Genomic DNA, 17,598 nt, shown 5'->3' with positions numbered 1-17,598 from the left:
GTAGGCACAAGGCTGTTCAGAGGTATTCTAGCCAGGGTCTTCCCAGCAATAGAAAGGAGGGTGATCCCACGGTAATTGGAGCAGTCTGATTTTTCTCCTTTGTTTTTATACAAGGTGATGATAACAGCATCACGAAGATCCCGTGGAATCCTGCCCCGTTCCCAGCAGGCTGTGAAAAACTCAAGGAGCTTGGTGTATACAGCAGGGCCACTATGCTTCAAGGCTTTGGGTGGAATTCCATCTACTCCGGGGGCTTTGTTGCTCTTCATCTGGTTGATGGCAGTCACCGTTTCCTCCAGAGTTGGACTCTCATCCAATTCTTCTTCGACAGGCTGTTGTTGGATGCGATTGTTTAGTTTAGTTTAGTTTAGAGATACAGCACTGAAACTGGCCCTTCGGCCCACCGAGTCTGTGCCGACCATCAACCACCCATTTATACTAATCCTACACTAATCCCATATTCCTACCACATCCCCACCTGTCCCTATATTTCCCTACCACCTACCTATACTAGGGGCAATTTATAATGGCCAATTTACCTACCAACCTGCAAGTCTTTTGGCTTGTGGGAGGAAACCGGAGCACCCGGAGGAAACCCACGCAGACACAGGGAGAACTTGCAAACTCCACACAGACAGTACCCAGAATTGAACCCGGGTCGCTGGAGCTGTGAGGCTGCAGTGCTAACCACTGCGCCACTGTGCCGCCCGATTGATGGCAGTATCATGCACTGTATGATACAGTGAACATACAGTATGAACTCACTGAAGAGAGTTTCAAAGTGCTGCGACCAGCAATCCAGGACTGACTCCTTGTCAGTCTATAGGATCTTGGCATTGGCGCTCCTCAAGGGGTTTTGGGTTTGATATACTGGTCCACAGACATATTTTAGTGCTTCATAGAAACTTCTTATGTCGCCAGTATCAGCGTACAGTTGAGTTTTTTTCCACAAGTGCGATCCGCCAGTTATTTTGTATGTTCCTCAGTTTACATTGAAGGTAGATGGTAGGCTGTCTTTTTCTCTTAGCTGGCCGGCTGAGCCTGATGAGCTGACCTTTTTATTTTTTATTTTTAGCAGATCTTGAAATTCCTTGTCATTTTCATCAAACCAGTCCTGATTATTCTTGGTGTTGGGTCCAATGACCTCGTTAGAATTATCCAGTACTGCAGCTTTGATGTGTTCCCAGAGTTCTCCTGGAGTGGAATCAGCAGTGAGATCAGGATGTTCCAGTCTAGTCTGTAAGGTTGCTTGATATCTATCTCTGCAAGATGAGGTTTGCAGGTTGCTGATTCGAAATTTCTTTGATGGGTTGTCTCTAGGCCTGTTCTTGGGCTTAGGCTTGAAGTTGTCCATACACCTTTGAACGAATGAGCCGATGGTCTGTCACACTGGCGCACCAAGATGTAATCTATCAGGTGCCAGTGCTTAGAGTGGGGATACATCCATGTGGTCTTGAAGCGATATTTTTGTTGAAAGGTGTTGGTTATGGACAGCTGCTTTTCTGCGCAGTGTTCCAAGAGTAAATGTCATTACAGTTTCCAACTCCATGGTTTCCGAGTACTCCCTTCCATGCCAGGCTGTCGTGGACCACTCTGGCATTGAAAAGACGACAATTTTGTCCCTGGGAGGGGCATTCTGGATAAGTTTATGGAGATCTGTGTAGAACTTATCTTTGTCAGTTGGGTTAGCCTTCAGGGTAGGAGCATAAACGCTAATGAGAGTTTCATGCTGCTGGTCTTGGAGGGGGAGGTGCAGGGACGTGATGCGTTCAGAAAGGTTGATTGGCAAGCTTGAAATTTAGTGGTGATAGTCTTTACCATGAAGCTGACACCAAAGAGGCGTCATTCACCTTGAGGTCTACCTGACCAATAGATGGTGTAGCTAGCGTTGTGTTCTGTCAGGCTGCCTTGCTCTGAGAAGCGGACCTCACTCGGCTGCTATATCAATGTCTCGTCTGGCTAGCTCATGGGCCACCAGGGCTGAGCATCGTTGGGGGCGGCTGTTGTCACCAGAGTCGAGCAGTGTTCTCACGTTCCAGCAGGCGAGCTTCAGAATGACCACATTAAGAGATGCCCGTTAACTGTGGCAAGCCAACTGGCTGGTAGGGAGATGAGCATTTGTTTAGGTCACCTTTTCTAGGCCCCTCTCCAATTCAGGAGCAAACAGTGCTGTCCTTCAGAAAGGCTGCTTGGTCGCTCAGGGTGCTGTTGGGTGATAATGTCGTCTGTGGGTCGTCATTAAAATGAACAATATCGACACTTAAAACACTTAATTAGAGGATGGCCAATTTCAGTGGGTTGAGAACTGATCTGACCCAGGTAAATTGGAATGAAAGATTGGCAGGCAAAACTGTAATCGAAGAATGAGCTGCCTTTAAAGAGGAGATGGGTGAGGTACAGTCGAGGTACATTACCACAAGGAGGAAAGGTAGGGGAAGCAAAGCCAGAGCTCCTGAGATGACGAAAGAGGATGATGAAGCAGAAAAAGGGTGCCTAAGATAGCTGTCAGATTGATAATACATGTAAGAGCCAGGCCCAATATAAAAAGTTCAGAGGGGAAATGTAAAAGAAAATGACAGGCAGAGAGAAAAAGAGAAGAGACTGGCAGCTAACATAAAATAATCCAGACGTCTTCTATAGGCATATAAGTAGTAAAAGGAGGGGTCGGGTCAATTAGGGACTAAAAAGAGGATTTGTGCACGGAGACACAGGGCATGGCTGAGGTACGAAATGAGTACTTTGCATCTGTCTTTACCAAGGAAATAGATGTTGCCAGAGTCATAGTAAATGACGAGGTAATTGAGATACTAGATGGGCTAAAAATTGGTAAAGAGGAAGTATTAAGAAAAGCTGGCAGCACTTGAAGTTAAGTCACCAAGACTGATACGATGTATCCAAGGATGCTGAGGGAAGTAAGAGTAGAAATTGCAGATACTGGCCATAATCTTCCAATCCTCCTCAGATACAGGGATGGTGGCAGAGGACTGGAGAATTGCAAATGTTATACCCTTGTTCAAAAAAAAGGTGTAAAGGACAAGCCCAGCAACTATAGGCCAGTCCGTTTAACCTTGGTGGTGGGAAGGTTTTTAGAAATGAAAATTTTGTTCAAAATTAAGTCATTTGGACAAATGTGGATTAATTAAGGAAAGCCAGCATTGATTTGTTAAGGGCAAATTGTGTTTAACTGACTTGCTTGAGTTTTTTGATGAAGTAACAGAGGATTGATGAACGTAATATGGTTGATGTGGTGTACATAGACTTCCATAAGGTGCCACATCATGGGCTTGCCTGCAAAGTTGAGGGCTTTGAAATCAAAGGGTCAGTGGCAGCATGGAAATTAAGTTGGCTGAGTTTCAGGAAACAGTAGTGGTGAATGGTTGTTTTTGAACTGGAGGAAGGTGTCCCCCAGGGGTCGGTACTCGTGCCACTGCTTTTCTTGAGCTGCATTAATGACTTAGACTTGGGGGTGCAGGGCACAATTTCAAAATTTGCAGATGACACCAAACTTGGAAGTATTGTGAACTATGAGGAGGATAGTGATGGACTTCACGAGGACAAAGACAGATTGGTGCGATGGGCGGACACCTGGTAGATGAAATTTAATGCAGAGAAGTGTGAAGTGATTCATTTTGATGGAAAGAATAAGTTCAGGCAATATAAACTAAAGGGTTCTAAAATTCTAATAGCGTTGCAGGAACAGAGAAACCTAGCAGCACAAATCATTGAATGTTGCAGGGCAGGTTGAGAAATTGGTTTAAAAGGCATAGGAAGCAAGGAAGTTATAATGAACATGTATTATACTCTCCTTTGGCTTCAACTGGAGTATAGTGGCCAATTCTGGGCACCACGCTTGAGGAAGGATGCGAGAAAGATTTAGAGAAGGTGCAGAAAAGATTGACGAGATTGGTTCAGTTGTGTGGATAGATTGGAGAAGCTGATGGTGGTCTCCTTTAGAGAGGAGAAGGTTGAGAGGAAATTTGGTCCAGGTGCTCAAAATTATCAGTCTGGATGGAGTAGATGGAGAGAAATTGTTCTCCATGTTGGAAGAGTCGAGAACCAGAGGGCACAGATTTAAGGTGATATGAGGAAAAACTTTTTACTCTGAGTGTTTAAGACCTGGAGTGCATTATCTGAGAGGGTGACGGAAGCAGATTCAATTGTGGCTTTCAAAAGGGAATTGGATAAGCACCTGAAGAGAGAAGATATTGAGGGCTGCGTGGAAAAGGCAGAGGGGTGGGAGTGCTGTCAGACAAGTTAAATTGCTCTTGTAGAGAGCTGGCATAGCCTTCATGGGCCCCCTGTGCTGTAACCATTCTATGATTCTATTTTGTTGTTTTTGCCTTCCTCTATAGATTGTCCAAGATAATCCTGTAGATGGACATACCAACTTGCTATTTCTGGAAGAATACTCCACCACAGGACGCCTTGACAACACCACACAAATCATGGGTTTGCACCCTCAATACTTGGAGTCTTTTCTCCGGACCCAGTATTACATACTGCGCATGGATGGACCGCTCCCCTTTGAATACAGGCATTACTTGGCAATAATGGTAAAGGAAACAGAATGCAAATATTAAGTATTTAATCGTGCATCTAAAGCTTAATTATTGCAGGGTGTTGACCGAATTACATAAAATTGTAAAATGCAGTTGTTTTATTGACTATTTTATGTACCACTTAATTTCCTGTTTGTATATTTCCATGTAACATAATTTACACATTTTCAGTTGTTCGCAGGTGTCAGCCTTAGCTCTGTGGTACCAATCTCGCCTCACCAGGCTCGGAAGATTGAGAGTTCACCTCCCACTCTAGAGGCTTTAGGACAGAATCTAGGCTGACACTTCATTGCAGTACTGAGAGAGTGCTGCATTGTCTGAGGTAGTGTCTTTTGGATGAGACATCAAACTAAGGCACCATCTGTCCCCTCGGGTGTGAATGTAAAAGATCCCATGACCGTATTCGAAAAGGAGTTTTTAATACAGAGAAGTGCGCAGTAATACCTTTTTGATAGGAAGAATGAAGAGAGGAAAATTAAAGGGTACAATTCTAAAGAGTGTGCAGGAGCAGTGTGGGACCCTGGGGGTATATACACAAATCAATGAATGTTGCAGTGCAGGTTGAGAAGATGGTTAATAAAACATCCTGGTCTTTATAAATAGGGGCATTGAATACAAAAACAAGGAAGTTATGATGAACCTGTATAAAATACTGGTTTGGTCTTAACTGGAGCTTTGTGTCCAGTTCTGGGCACCACACTTTTGGAAGGACGTTAAAGCATTAGAGAGGGTGCAGAAAAGATTTACAAGAATGGTACCAGGGATGAGGAACTTCAGTTACGTGGATAGTTGGAGAAGCTGAGTCTGTTCTCCTTGGAGAAGAGAAGATTAAGAGGAGATTTGACAGGGGTTTAAAATCATGAGGGGTCTGGACAGAGTGGATGGGGAGAAAGTATTCCCATTGGCTGAAGGATTCAGAACTAGAGACACTGATTTAAGGTGATTGACAAAAGAAGCAACAGCGACATAAGGAAAATCTTTTTTAGGCAGCGAACGGTTGGGATCTGGAATACACACAGTATGGTGGAGGCAGATTCAAGTGAGACCTTCAAAAAAAGAACTGGATAATTATCTGAATAGAGTGGATTTGCAGGGCTACAGGGAAAAGGCAGGAGAGTGGGACTGGGTGGGTTGCTCTTCCAGAGAGCTGGCATGGACATGATGAGCCAAATGGCTTCCTTTGCTGTATCCATTCTGTGGTTCTGTGATAAAGGGAATCTCAAAAAGCACTAGAAATTAAGACTTGTATCTATCTGTAATCTAATGGCAATGGTGAGCTATAGATTGTAGCAGATTGTTAATAACACTTGCTAGCATGTTCATAATCTGCAATAATCTCGTTCTCCCTTTCAGAATGGATAGTGCTACTGCTAACTCTGTGTATCCTTGTGATTTTTGTCACCTTTCCTAACTAGGCTGCTGCCAGGCACCAGTGTTCCTATCTGGTCAACACGCATATAAATGAGTTCTTGCAGGTGGGTGGAGATGGGGAGTGGCTAAATGGCTTAGAGTATGTCCCAGAGAAACTGAAAAACATCAATGAAGTCAACAAAATACTTGCACACAGACCCTGGTTGATCACAAAGGAACACATTAAGGTAAACCTTGAACAGATGTTGTGCTATTGAATAATTGATAGACTGTTAATAAACTTCTATACTCTAACTATGTCTGCACTGAAAGACAAACTGAAATAAATACAGAAAATGTTGGCTGTGCAAGTTAAAAAAACAATGTTAAATGCTAACTTTTTTATGATGGCTATCATGTTAACCTATCGATCTTTCATATGCTCGTTTCCCTATTGTGCATTGCCAACAATTTCTGTTTTTATTTCAAATTTCTAGCTTTCATGGCTTTTCTTTTACCTGTTCCATTTTACATGTATTTTGGGTGAATCCTGAGCTTTCAAAAAATTTTTGCTATCCCATCATGGTGACCTTCACTTTTCTTCCCCTTTTTAAAAAAAAACAATCATGAACATTTCACATGTAGTTAGCTGAAGTTAAATGAATGACTGACTAGTCTAAACATGAAATACACGACACAAAAATGCATTATTTACTCCCGTTACACAAAGTTCTCCCATTACTATGTTCTATGTTGCAAGTTAAATGACAAATTTTGGTAGAAGGGAAACTCTTGTGCTTTACAAAATGAGTGACTTTCCTACGAAGAAGGAATAATTTTTTAATTCAATCCCACCCAGTGTCAACATTAAGCTTTCTCACACCAAATATTGTACTCAACCATAACTTCCTTAGCAACAGACACAACTTCAGAAGAAGTCCAGTAAAAATCCAGTATAAACATTTCCACTGTGCCCACCAGATACCCTTGCAACCAAATTAAATTACAAATATGTAGCCAGATTAAGATTGGCTAAATGAAACTCATTTTGGTTCCTTGCACAAAGTGGATACATAAGAAAATAAGAAATAGGAGCAGGAGTAGGCCATTCAGCCTTTTGAGCCTGCTCTCACATTCATTAAAATCATGACTGATCTTCCTCAGTTATGCTTTCTCACGCTATTCCCATTGTCACTTGAATCTCTTAGTATCCAAAAATTTATCAATCTCTGACTTGAATGTACTCAGTGACTGAGCATCCACAGCTCTCTGGGGTAGAGAATTCCAAAGATTCACAACCCTTCTGAGTGAAGAGATTTCTCCTCATCTCAATCCTAAATGGCCAACCCTTTATTCCAAGGCTGTGTCCCCCTAGTTCTAGACTTCCCAGCCAGGGGAAGCATCCTTTCAGCATCTATACTGTAAAACCCCTTAAGAATTTTATATATTTCAATTAGATTACCCCTCATTCTTCTAAATTATAGGGAATATAGGCCTAGTCTATTTGAACGTTCTCTCTTTCTCCACACCCCCCCCCCCCCCCCCCATCCTTTGTCCCAGGAATCAATCTAGTGAACGTTTGTTGCACTCTCTAAGGCTGGTGCATCCTTTCTTGGGTAAGGAGGTCAAAACTGTACATAAAAATAAAAGCAAAATACTGCAGATGCTGGAAATCTGAAATAAAAACAGGAAATGCTGGAACCACTCAGCAGGTCTGGCAGCATCTGTGGAAAGAGAAGCAGAGTTAACGTTTCGGGTCAGTGACCATTCTTCGAAACAGGTTCCGAAGAAGGGTCACTGACCCGAAATGTTAACTCTGCTTCTCAAAACTGTACATGGTACTCTAGGCTCACCAAAGCCCTAAACAATTGCAGTAAGACTTTATACTCTTAATTCTCCAATCTCTTTGTAATAAAGTTCAGCATGCTATTTGCTGTTCCAATTGCTTGCTATACCTGCATATTAACTTTCTGTGATTTGTGTACAATGACATCCAGGACCCTTTAAATACCAACGTCTCCAGTCTCTCACCATTTAAAGATATTCTGCTTTTCTACTTTACTTACCAAAGTGGTTAACTTCACATTTCTCCACATTATATTCCATCTGCCATGATATCTTGTTAATCAGGTTTCCCAATCTACCTTAGCCAACTTGCCCCTCACACTTAGATATTCAAAATAGAATTCAAAACAGGCTAAACTACATCAATTGTTATGTAATCCACCGTGCCACATTCTTCAGTCCATAACGGGACATTCAGAAATTTTAATTAAAATACTGCAGATGCTGGAAATCTGAAACAAAAACAAGAAGTGCTGGAAATACTCAACAAGTCGGGCAGCATCTGTGGAGAGAGAGAGAAGCAAAGTTAACGTTTCGGGTCTGTGACCTTTCATCAGAACTGGCAAAGGTTAGAAAAGAATTGGGTTTTAAGCAAGTAAAGGGAAGAGGGTGGGGGGAGAGAACAAGAAGTTCCGCCTGGCTGAACTTGTTCCCTCATTGAACAACTTCTCCTTCAACTCCACTCACTTCCTTCAAGTAAAAAGTGTTGCTATGGGTACCAGCATGGGTCCTAGTTATGCCTGTCTTTTTGTGGGATATGTCGCACATTGATGACTGTATCAGTGCCGTTTCCTGCTCCCATCCCGAACTGGAAAACTTTATCAACTTTGCTTCCAATTTCCACCCTTCTCTCGCCTTTACATGGTCCATCTCCGACACTTCCCTTCCTCGACTTCTCTATCTCCATCTCTGGGGATAGGCTAATATTCATTATAAGCCCACCGACTTCCACAGCTACCTCGACTACACTTCTTCACACCCTGCCTCCTGTAAGGACTCCATTCCATTCTCCCAGTTTCTTTGTTTCCGATGCATCTGCTCTGATGATGCTACCTTCCACAACAGCGCCTCTGATGTTTCTTCCTTTTTCCTCAACCGAGGATTCCCCCCACTGTGGTTGACTGGGCCTTCAAGTGTATCTGGCCCATTTCCCGCACCTCTACCTTCACCCCTTCCCCTCCCTCCCAGAACCGCGACAGGATTCCCCTTGTCTTCACTTTCCACCCCACCAGCCTCCACATCCTTCGGATCATCCTCCACCATTTCTGCCACCTCCAGCGTGATGCCACCACCAAATGCATCTTTCCCTCCCCTCCCATCAGCATTCCGAAGGGATCATTACCTCCGCGACACCCTGGTCCACTCCTCCATTACCCCCAACATCTCGTCCCCTTCCCATGCAATCGCAGGAGGCGTAATACCTGCCTTTCCACCTCCTCTCTCCTCACTAGCCAAGGCCCCAAAACCCCCTTTCACGTGAAGCAGCAATTTACTTGTACTACCTTCAATTTAGTATACTGTATTCGCTGCTCACAATGTGGTCTCCTCTACACTGGGGAGACCAAATGCAGGCTGGATGACCGCTTTCCTGAACACCTCCACTCAGTCCGAAAGCATGACCCTGAGCTTCCGGTTGCTTGCCATTTCAACACATCCGCCTGCTCTCATGCCCACATTTCTGTCTTTGGCCTGCTCCAGTGTTCCAGTGAACATCAACGCAAGCTCAAGGAGCAGCACCTGATCTTTCGATTAGGCACTCTACAACCTTGCGGACTGAACATTGAGTTCAATAACTTCAGAGCATGACTGTTTGTTTTTTTTAATTTTTAATTTTTTAACCATGTGCCTGTTTTTCATGTAGTCAGAGCTGCTCATTATTCCACTATTAACACTCTCCCTGGACTAATGCTTTGTCTTTCACCATAAGCATTAACACACATTTTGCCTTTGTCCCAGGACAGCTTTGCTATTTAATCTCTCCTGCCCTATCAAAAACCTTCCCCTTTGTTCTCTTTTCCCCCACCCCTCTCTTTCACTTGCTTAAAACCTAATTATTTGCTTATCTTTGCCAGTTCTGATGAAAGGTCACAGACCTGAAATGTTAATTTTGCTTCTCTCTCCACAGATGCTGCCTGACCTGCTGAGTATTTCCAGCACTTTTTGTTTTTGTTTCAGGAATTTTAATTACTTTTGTATAATGCAATTTAATGTGGTGTTTCTGTTCGGATGCAAAATTTAATGGCTGGTTGTATGGAAATTTTTGCAAACTGGTTAGTTATAGGATATAGTTATCTTAATTCTAGTAAAACCTGGCATGTTCCTTATAATATATAAACATTATTTGGAGAATTTCCTTTTTTTTTGTATTAAAACTTGGGATTCTATATTTTTAAAAACTGAAAAGGATTTCAGTTACATTGATTCATCTGGAATTTTGGAGACATTGCTGAGCTTTGTGGTTTTGGACTGAGTGAAATGTATACAGACTGTAAGGCGCCTGTTTCCAAACAACTCGGCAGGGGAGTGACCGGCAATGATTTAGGTTTGTCATGTGACTTGATTGTTGAAGTTTAGTTTCACTTTTGGATTGTGAAAAAGTCAGTTGCTGTTTCTGCCTGGAGAGGAGAAAACCTGCTCACCTTTCTCTTTGAAAAGGAATCCTGCATCTATTGAGAAGAAACCCTATATTTCAAATGTGGCAGATTCCTATTGCTTCCTGTCTCTGAAGAATTCCTGCATCAAGCTGTACTGTTGCTTCCTATGTTTTAAGAAGTCCTGAATGGCTGCAGAAATCTTGCATCTTTTTTTTTAAAAAGGGGACTTTGCAACAATGTGTAAGACCTCAAAGGATCCTTGTTGCTGATACCTGATGGAAGACCTATGTCACACCTTCTGTAGTTGAATTTCTCTGAACACCTGCGCAAACAGACTGTTTATCAGCCTTGGCTGGAAAGACTTTGCGTGGCATCCAACTGTTCGACTTTGGGACACCTCACCAAACCAAAGGAATTCCTTCTATATCTTTTCAGCAAAAGTTTTTGTTTCATTTCTTTGGAACAGCTGCAAACTAAAATCCCCTTTTCTTTCCCGGTTAACTGGTTTTTGGATGTATGTGCGTGTGTATGAGGGCTAGGGAAAATAACGAACTTTAATATCTCAATTCATATATAGACTTACTTCATTATTGGTTAAGACTTGGTTTTATAATCAGTTAATTTTGTTGTTGATTAAAGAAACCTGGTTGGTGTGCTTTATTTTGGGGTCAAATAGAGTAACTAATTGGCTGTTTCAGTAAGTGGGAAAATTTATTGATATGCTGTGGCCTGTAGAGAAGTGGGACTCAATTAACAGTGCACTCCTTCCACCTTGGTCATAATGTATTAATTGGGGGCTCTTGTCAGGATTGCACCCAACACTGATAACGTTCAATTGTAAGTGGGGTTATAATAATTGAAAAAGAAAAATAAAGGAACTAGGTTTCTTGTGTAATGGGGTAAATTCTACACCACTGGAATGTCTGTAGCAATCGCTGAAAATTTTCTGGGGAAGGAGAATGTACCCCTCAGTGACTTGAGAGTCTTAATTGAGGTTAAATAAAAGGTTTTGGCAGCACAATCGGGGTTAAAATTTAAATCCAGAGCTTAAAAAGCAGATATAATTGAAGTAATAGTCCAATATTTGAAACTGAAAGAAGAGGACAGTAAGTCAGAGGGTGAGGCAGTTGAATTAGCTAAAATTCAACTGCAACTGAAAAAATTTGAGCAGGAGATGGGGAAAACTCAGGTTTCAACGGGAAAAAGAAATAGCAATAAGAAAATGTGAGGCTGAAAAAGAATTGAAAAAACTTGACTTTGAAAAAAGAGGAAAGGGGAAAAGAGAGAGCATTTCAGAGAGAAAGCAAAAGAGAAGCAAGGGAATTCAAATGAAGAGAGATGGAACCAAGACAAAAGGATGTTCTTGACTCCAGCGGAAATTCTGTTCAGGAAGAATATGAATCCAGCCCAGGACCGAGCGAAAAGTTGTTTAAATTTCTACAACCTCTCCCTAGGTCTGAGTTCATTTCTTTTGAAAAGATAGCCAAACAAATGAAATGGCCAACGGAAAGCTGGACACTGCTTATGCAACGCAGGTTGATGGGCATAGCTCATGAAGTTTATGCCATGCTTTCTGAAGAGTCTATTCTTGCTGCGTATGGGTTAGTCCCTGAAACTTACCGACAGATGTTTCAGAACCTCGGGAGATTGTCTGGACAGACTTGTGTACAATTTGAGAGGGTAAAAGCAAATTAATTTTGACAGTTGGATATGAGAAGTAAAGATGGGAGCAATGTATGAGAACCTTAGAGAACTGACTCTCCTGGAAGAATTTAAAAATTCACTCCCTCCAGTAGTGAGAACTCCTGTAGAGAGCCAAACAGTTTCAAGGTCCAGACAGGCAGCGGAAATCGCTGATGATTTTTGCCCTTGTGCATAAGCCCAAACCCTTTGTCCTTCACCCCCACAAACCTGAGAAGGATAGAAGGTGGGAGAGTAAAAGGAAAGCATGTAGCCGGCGACAAGAAGGGACAGCTGGGAACGCCCCAGAAGTCCCCCCCCCACCCCCACCCCCCCCCCAGGCCAGAAAGGAAGGTGCTGAGGGTAGAAGTGAGGCTCGCAAGCCGAAGTGGTGGTGTTGTGACAAGGTGGGAGGGACATCTTCGTTTAGAATGCTGGAAGTTGCAAGGTAAACCCATGGGACTTGTTGGGGTACACAAAGCTAATGCAGAGATAGGGGCTTTGACTGAGAGTACAGCAGATCAGGCGGTAGCTTTGACAGCATCTGTAAAACCAGATACAAAAACCAATGTCAGTGCAGGGGTTGAGAATCAGATACCTGTAGGTTATAAGAACTTCTTGTCGAAAGGAAAAGTAACTCCATATCTCTCAAGTGAGGCAGGAAAACCTATAATTATACTTGGGGATACAGGAGCAACCCAAATTCTTTTACCTTTCCCCAGCAAAACATTTCCACCAGAGATCGCACTGAATGCTAATTTTTTAGTTAATGGTATTGGCTGGGAGTATATACCCGTACCTTTGTATCGAGTGCACCCAGAGAGAGAACTAATGTCTGGGATGCTAACTGTAGGAGTTGTCCGTAGTTTGCCAGTAGATGGAATTGACCACCTCCTAGGGAATGATTTGGCCACAGTAAAAGTATTAGTTTCTCCCGTAGCACAGAGAAACCAAGTGAAGTTAGAGATCAAACAATTACAGGAAAAAGTTCCAGGAATATTTCCTGCATGTGTAGTAACTCGGGCAATGGCTAAATAAGTTCCATTGTCGGAGGTAAAATTGGCACTACAGACAGCCAGCCAAATATCTGAAACTTTCTTTGGGGATTTAGATAATCCAAACGAACTGTTTAACAAATCTCTAATCACAGCACAACAAACTAATCCAGAGTTAAATCAAGTGGCACAATCATCTCTGACAGAAGCTGAGGCAAATGGAGTTCCAGAAGGCTATTATGTTAAAGATGGGGTTCTGATGAGGAAACGGAGACCGCCTCACAGACCTACAGATGAAGAATGGACAGTTGTTCGACAGGTAGTGGTAACACCTAAGTATCACCGGGAATTATTAAAGTTCATGAAATCCCTATAGCAGGACATATGAGGATCCGGAAGATCAAATCACATATAAGTCAGCATTTTAACTGGCCTGGTCTTACCAAGGACGTGGTGCAGTTTTGTAAAACATGCTATACCTGCCAGATTGTGGGAAAACCGAAACCTGCCATAAAACCGGCACCTCTAATTCCCATACCAGTTATTGGGGAACCATTTAGTAGGGTATTGGTAGACTGTGTAAGACCCTTGCTGAAAACAAAAGTGGGACACCAATATATACTCACCTATCATGGATATAGCTACTTGATTTCCAGAGGCCATTCCCTTGAGGACCATTACTGCTAAGGTAGCAATAGAGAAGTTCACCCAATTCTTTACTAGATATGGATTACCAATTGAAGTTCAATCTGATCAAGGTTCCAATTTCATGTCTAAAATATTCCTAGGAGTTATGGGTAATTTGGGTATAACGCAGTTAAAGTCTTCAGCATATGACTCACAGACACAGGGAGCTTTAGAAAGGTACCATCAAACTCTCAAAGCAATGATCAGGGCATACTGTCTTGCATATCCCCATGATTGGGATAAAGGGTTAGACTTTCTTTTGTTTGCCACTAGAAATTCACCGTATGAGTCTACACGTTTTAGTCCTTTTGAATTAGTTTCGGGACACGTGATAAGAGGTCCTCCAAAACTAATCAAAGAAAGGTTTTTAGAACAGAGGGATGAATCTTTTGTACTAGACGATGGGATGAATTTTATTGGGGCGCCATCGCCCACGGCGGCGCCCTTTGAATTCAGTGGGGCGCCCACATTCGCCAGCCGCCGAGCCCCCGCAATATTAATCACGGAGGCTCATTAGAATCACGGTGCGGAGCCTCCCTCCCCATATTAGGCGGGGAGAGGCGGGACATTCGGCACAGTGAGTGTCTTTGACAGTTGTGCAGCAGGTGCTGGGGCCCTATTTTAAGCGCTCCAGCACCTGCTTCCTGACAGCTGTCAAAGAATACTTACTTGACTGCTGAAGAGTGGGGCTGCTGTCAATCTGGCAACAAAGCAGAAAATGCTGCAGAAATCCAGCAGGTCAGGCAGCATCTGTGGAGAAAGAAGCAGAGTTAACTTGTCCAAGTTCACAGACCTGAAAGTTAACTCTGCTTCTCCACAAATGCTGCCTGACCTGCTGAGTTACCACAGCACTTTCTGCTTTGCTGCCACATACTTACTCTGCTGTGTCCCAGTGTCCTGTGAAGTTGTGATCCTCTTGTCCCACTCAAGTGTAACATTCCTTCTTGCAGACGTGCCACACCTGGGTGAATAATCTTAATTTTGCACATTCCAGGACGTGAGACTTAAATAGACCATAAGAGGTATTAGAGGTTTACAGAGAACACACTGACACAAATGGGAATGCACGGGTGTCACAGCAATGTAAATACATCTTTCACGAAGTGTTCTTCACCAACATGTGTGTCCTTTTCTCTGTGAATGATGTGTGCCAGCATGTAGCGCCAATGTCACATCCCTTTGCACCGTTGGCCCTTCAGGAGAGCCAACGTATGCAATAATAGCATTGCCATGCCACCATTACTCATGAGCATCTCCACGGACTCATTGACATGGACATTGGCTCAGTCAGCTGCTACCTACCTCTAATGGTTTACACTGGGATGTTGCAGGTGTCGACTGGCGCACAGCAGGTGAGCGATGGTGATGTGTGGCTTGCAGAGTTCATGTTGGTTCCTATGGAGCAAACAGCTTTTGTCTGATAAGCCACTTCTGTACGTCCCTACCTCACTGCTAGCCCTACGTGCAGAGCCTGGGTGCCATCTGCCCTCCCATGTGTATTTCATGTTGTAGGACATCGGCGTCCTCATAATCTGAGGAGAAATTCTGTTGCCGTCTCTCCTCATCATGCTAGGCCTGGCCCCTATTGGGTGCGTAGTTGTGCAGAGCTGCAAAGAAAGGAGCTGGCCTTTTCGGCCCGTAGTACAGGGCATCACCCTATCCATCCAGGCATTGGAGGCGCTCATTCAGCATGCTGATCTCCTGCTCAATGGTAACTCGGGCTGGCGTTGTATCTCTCCTCCTGCAGCAGTGGTGGAGTCTCTCACTGGTGTTGGGAATCATGTCTGCAAAGGATAGCCCTTATTTCCAAGAAGCCACCCCTCCATCTGAGCCAATTCTGTCAACAGTGTTGGCAGCCGGGACTGGCACAAGACCCAGGTGTCATGGCAGCTGCCTGAGAAGCAGTCATGCATTTGCTGCAAGCAGTCGCGGTATTCATATACCAGCTTCACCTAGATTGAGAGGGCTCCTTTAATGGTGATGTCTGCAGGTGGTAGCCTGGCAGTAGACCTGATAGCCACGTGAGTGCAGTCTATGAACATTATAACCTATGATTCTCCGGCCATGGTGCCAGAACCACTGGCCCTGGCTGTGAAAGTCCGTCCTGAAGTAGACATCCTTACTGGCCCTCCAGTGCAGGGCATTGGTGACCTCTGATGAGGCGGTGCACTGCTGACTGTGTGACGCCACAAAGGTCTCTGGTGGGCCCCTGAAAGGCTGCAGAGGTGTCAGGCGTGTGAACCACTGCCACTATGAGGGACAAAGGCATGGGATGTCCACCGGAGCCCATGTGCTGCAGGTCATCCTTGAGCAGGGCACAGAAACGTGTCACCACCCTCTCTACACGCGCAATCTCCTCTGACACTGGTGCTCTGACATCTGATGGCATGTCATGTGGGGCTTGTAGATGCATGGCAACCGTAACAGCGGGCTCCCCTTGGGGGGCTGCTGCTCACGACGGGGGCCCTCTACGTGGATCACACCTGCCTGTGGGTATTGCCTCTGATGCATACAGATCCTCACGTGCAGAGGATCACATAATGTAGGATGAGCCAAACCTATTTCCATGTGATAAAGTTGAACCCTGCATGTATTCGAAGGTTCCTAACAGGGGATGGGTTGGTGTTGACTGGTACATCAGCTGCTTTCCTGGATCAACTATGTGGCGTGCCATGGTATTTCCCATCTTGGCCAACACTGAGTGGCACAGCATGACCACATCAAGACCCTACCAGCTGAATCGATTGCCCCCACCATCCATAAAACATTAATGCTCCTGCCCTTTCTGGCACCCTCCCCACACACATGGTGCCTAGTGTGCCATTGCCCCCTCACGAACACAGAGCATACACTGTGAACGGAGGGATGGTACATGGTACATCCCATCATGCCAGCACAGTTTTCCCTCCGGTAATCCCAGATCCCCTTCCTTTTCAGAATGCAGAGTGAGACCCTTGTGTATCTTCCACCCCACCTCTTCCATAATGCAGAGTGAGGACCCGCTGTCTTTTCAGATCGTGAACGGGATGGCACGTGACGGCCGCCCATTCAACGAAAAATCCGGCAGTGTTGGTGGAGAGGCGGCGGGCTGCATAATCAGCATAGTTAAGTAAGCATTACCATATGCTAATTGTGGTGCCGCAGCTATGTGGCGGGGGGGGGGGGGGCTGCACCGAGGTCCCACCTGCCACCAGTAAAATGCGACGGGCCCATCTCGACGTCGCGGGTCTCTCCCCGCAGCATTTTACTGGCCCCTGCGCCATGCCCCACGGCGTCAAGGGGCCGGTAAAATTCAGCCCGATGTATCTGTGTTCCAGGCATAGCTCATGAAAGCTTGCAATGTGGCTCAGGAACACCTTAAAGCATTCCAAACTGCTGTGGAAAAAATGGGCAGACAAGCATGCAAAGACCCAAACCTTTCAACCAGGGGATGAAGTGTTAGTATTATTACCTTTACAGAGTGAACTATTAAAAGCAGACTTCAGTGGCCCATATAAAGTGGTCAAAAGAATTGGTAAGGTAAATTATTTTATTGACCATCCAAATCACCAAAAAAAGAGTCGACTGTGTCATATCAATATGTTAAAACAATATTATCACAGGGAGGCAGATAAGCAAGCACAAGTATGTCAGGAAGTAGGGTCCGGGAAGAATGAGAGGGATAGTGAGGATGAGGCAGAAGGAGGCCTAGACAATTCTCAGATTGAACCTCCCACTATCCGGTTAGCTAATACGGCATTGCTAGGAAGATTGGACACCATGCTTTCGTATTTAGATGTAGAACAATGAGAAGACCTAACAAAGCTACACACAGCATTTAAGAGTGTGTAGGGATAAGCCAGGATATACAACCTTAACCACACATGATGTGAATATAGGGGAATCCGT

At 44.2% G+C, this 17,598-nt stretch overlaps 1 protein-coding gene across 7 annotated transcripts in view; it reads left to right on the top strand.

The window, feature by feature from the left end:
* LOC137371434 (sestrin-3-like) overlaps positions 1–17,598 on the top strand; it is a 152,612-nt gene that overhangs the window by 90,974 nt on the left and 44,040 nt on the right. For all 7 annotated transcript variants that reach the window (XM_068034027.1, XM_068034028.1, XM_068034025.1 and 4 more), the window contains 2 exons: positions 4,353–4,553; positions 5,975–6,157. In XM_068034027.1, the coding sequence (XP_067890128.1) occupies positions 4,353–4,553; positions 5,975–6,157 (384 nt within the window). The remainder of the gene's footprint in view (positions 1–4,352; positions 4,554–5,974; positions 6,158–17,598) is intronic.

Source organism: Heterodontus francisci, chromosome 6, assembly GCF_036365525.1.
Source record: "Heterodontus francisci isolate sHetFra1 chromosome 6, sHetFra1.hap1, whole genome shotgun sequence".
NCBI lineage: Eukaryota > Metazoa > Chordata > Chondrichthyes > Heterodontiformes > Heterodontidae > Heterodontus > Heterodontus francisci.
Note: the sequence above shows the minus strand (reverse complement) of the source record. Positions and strands in the feature narration are given on the sequence as shown.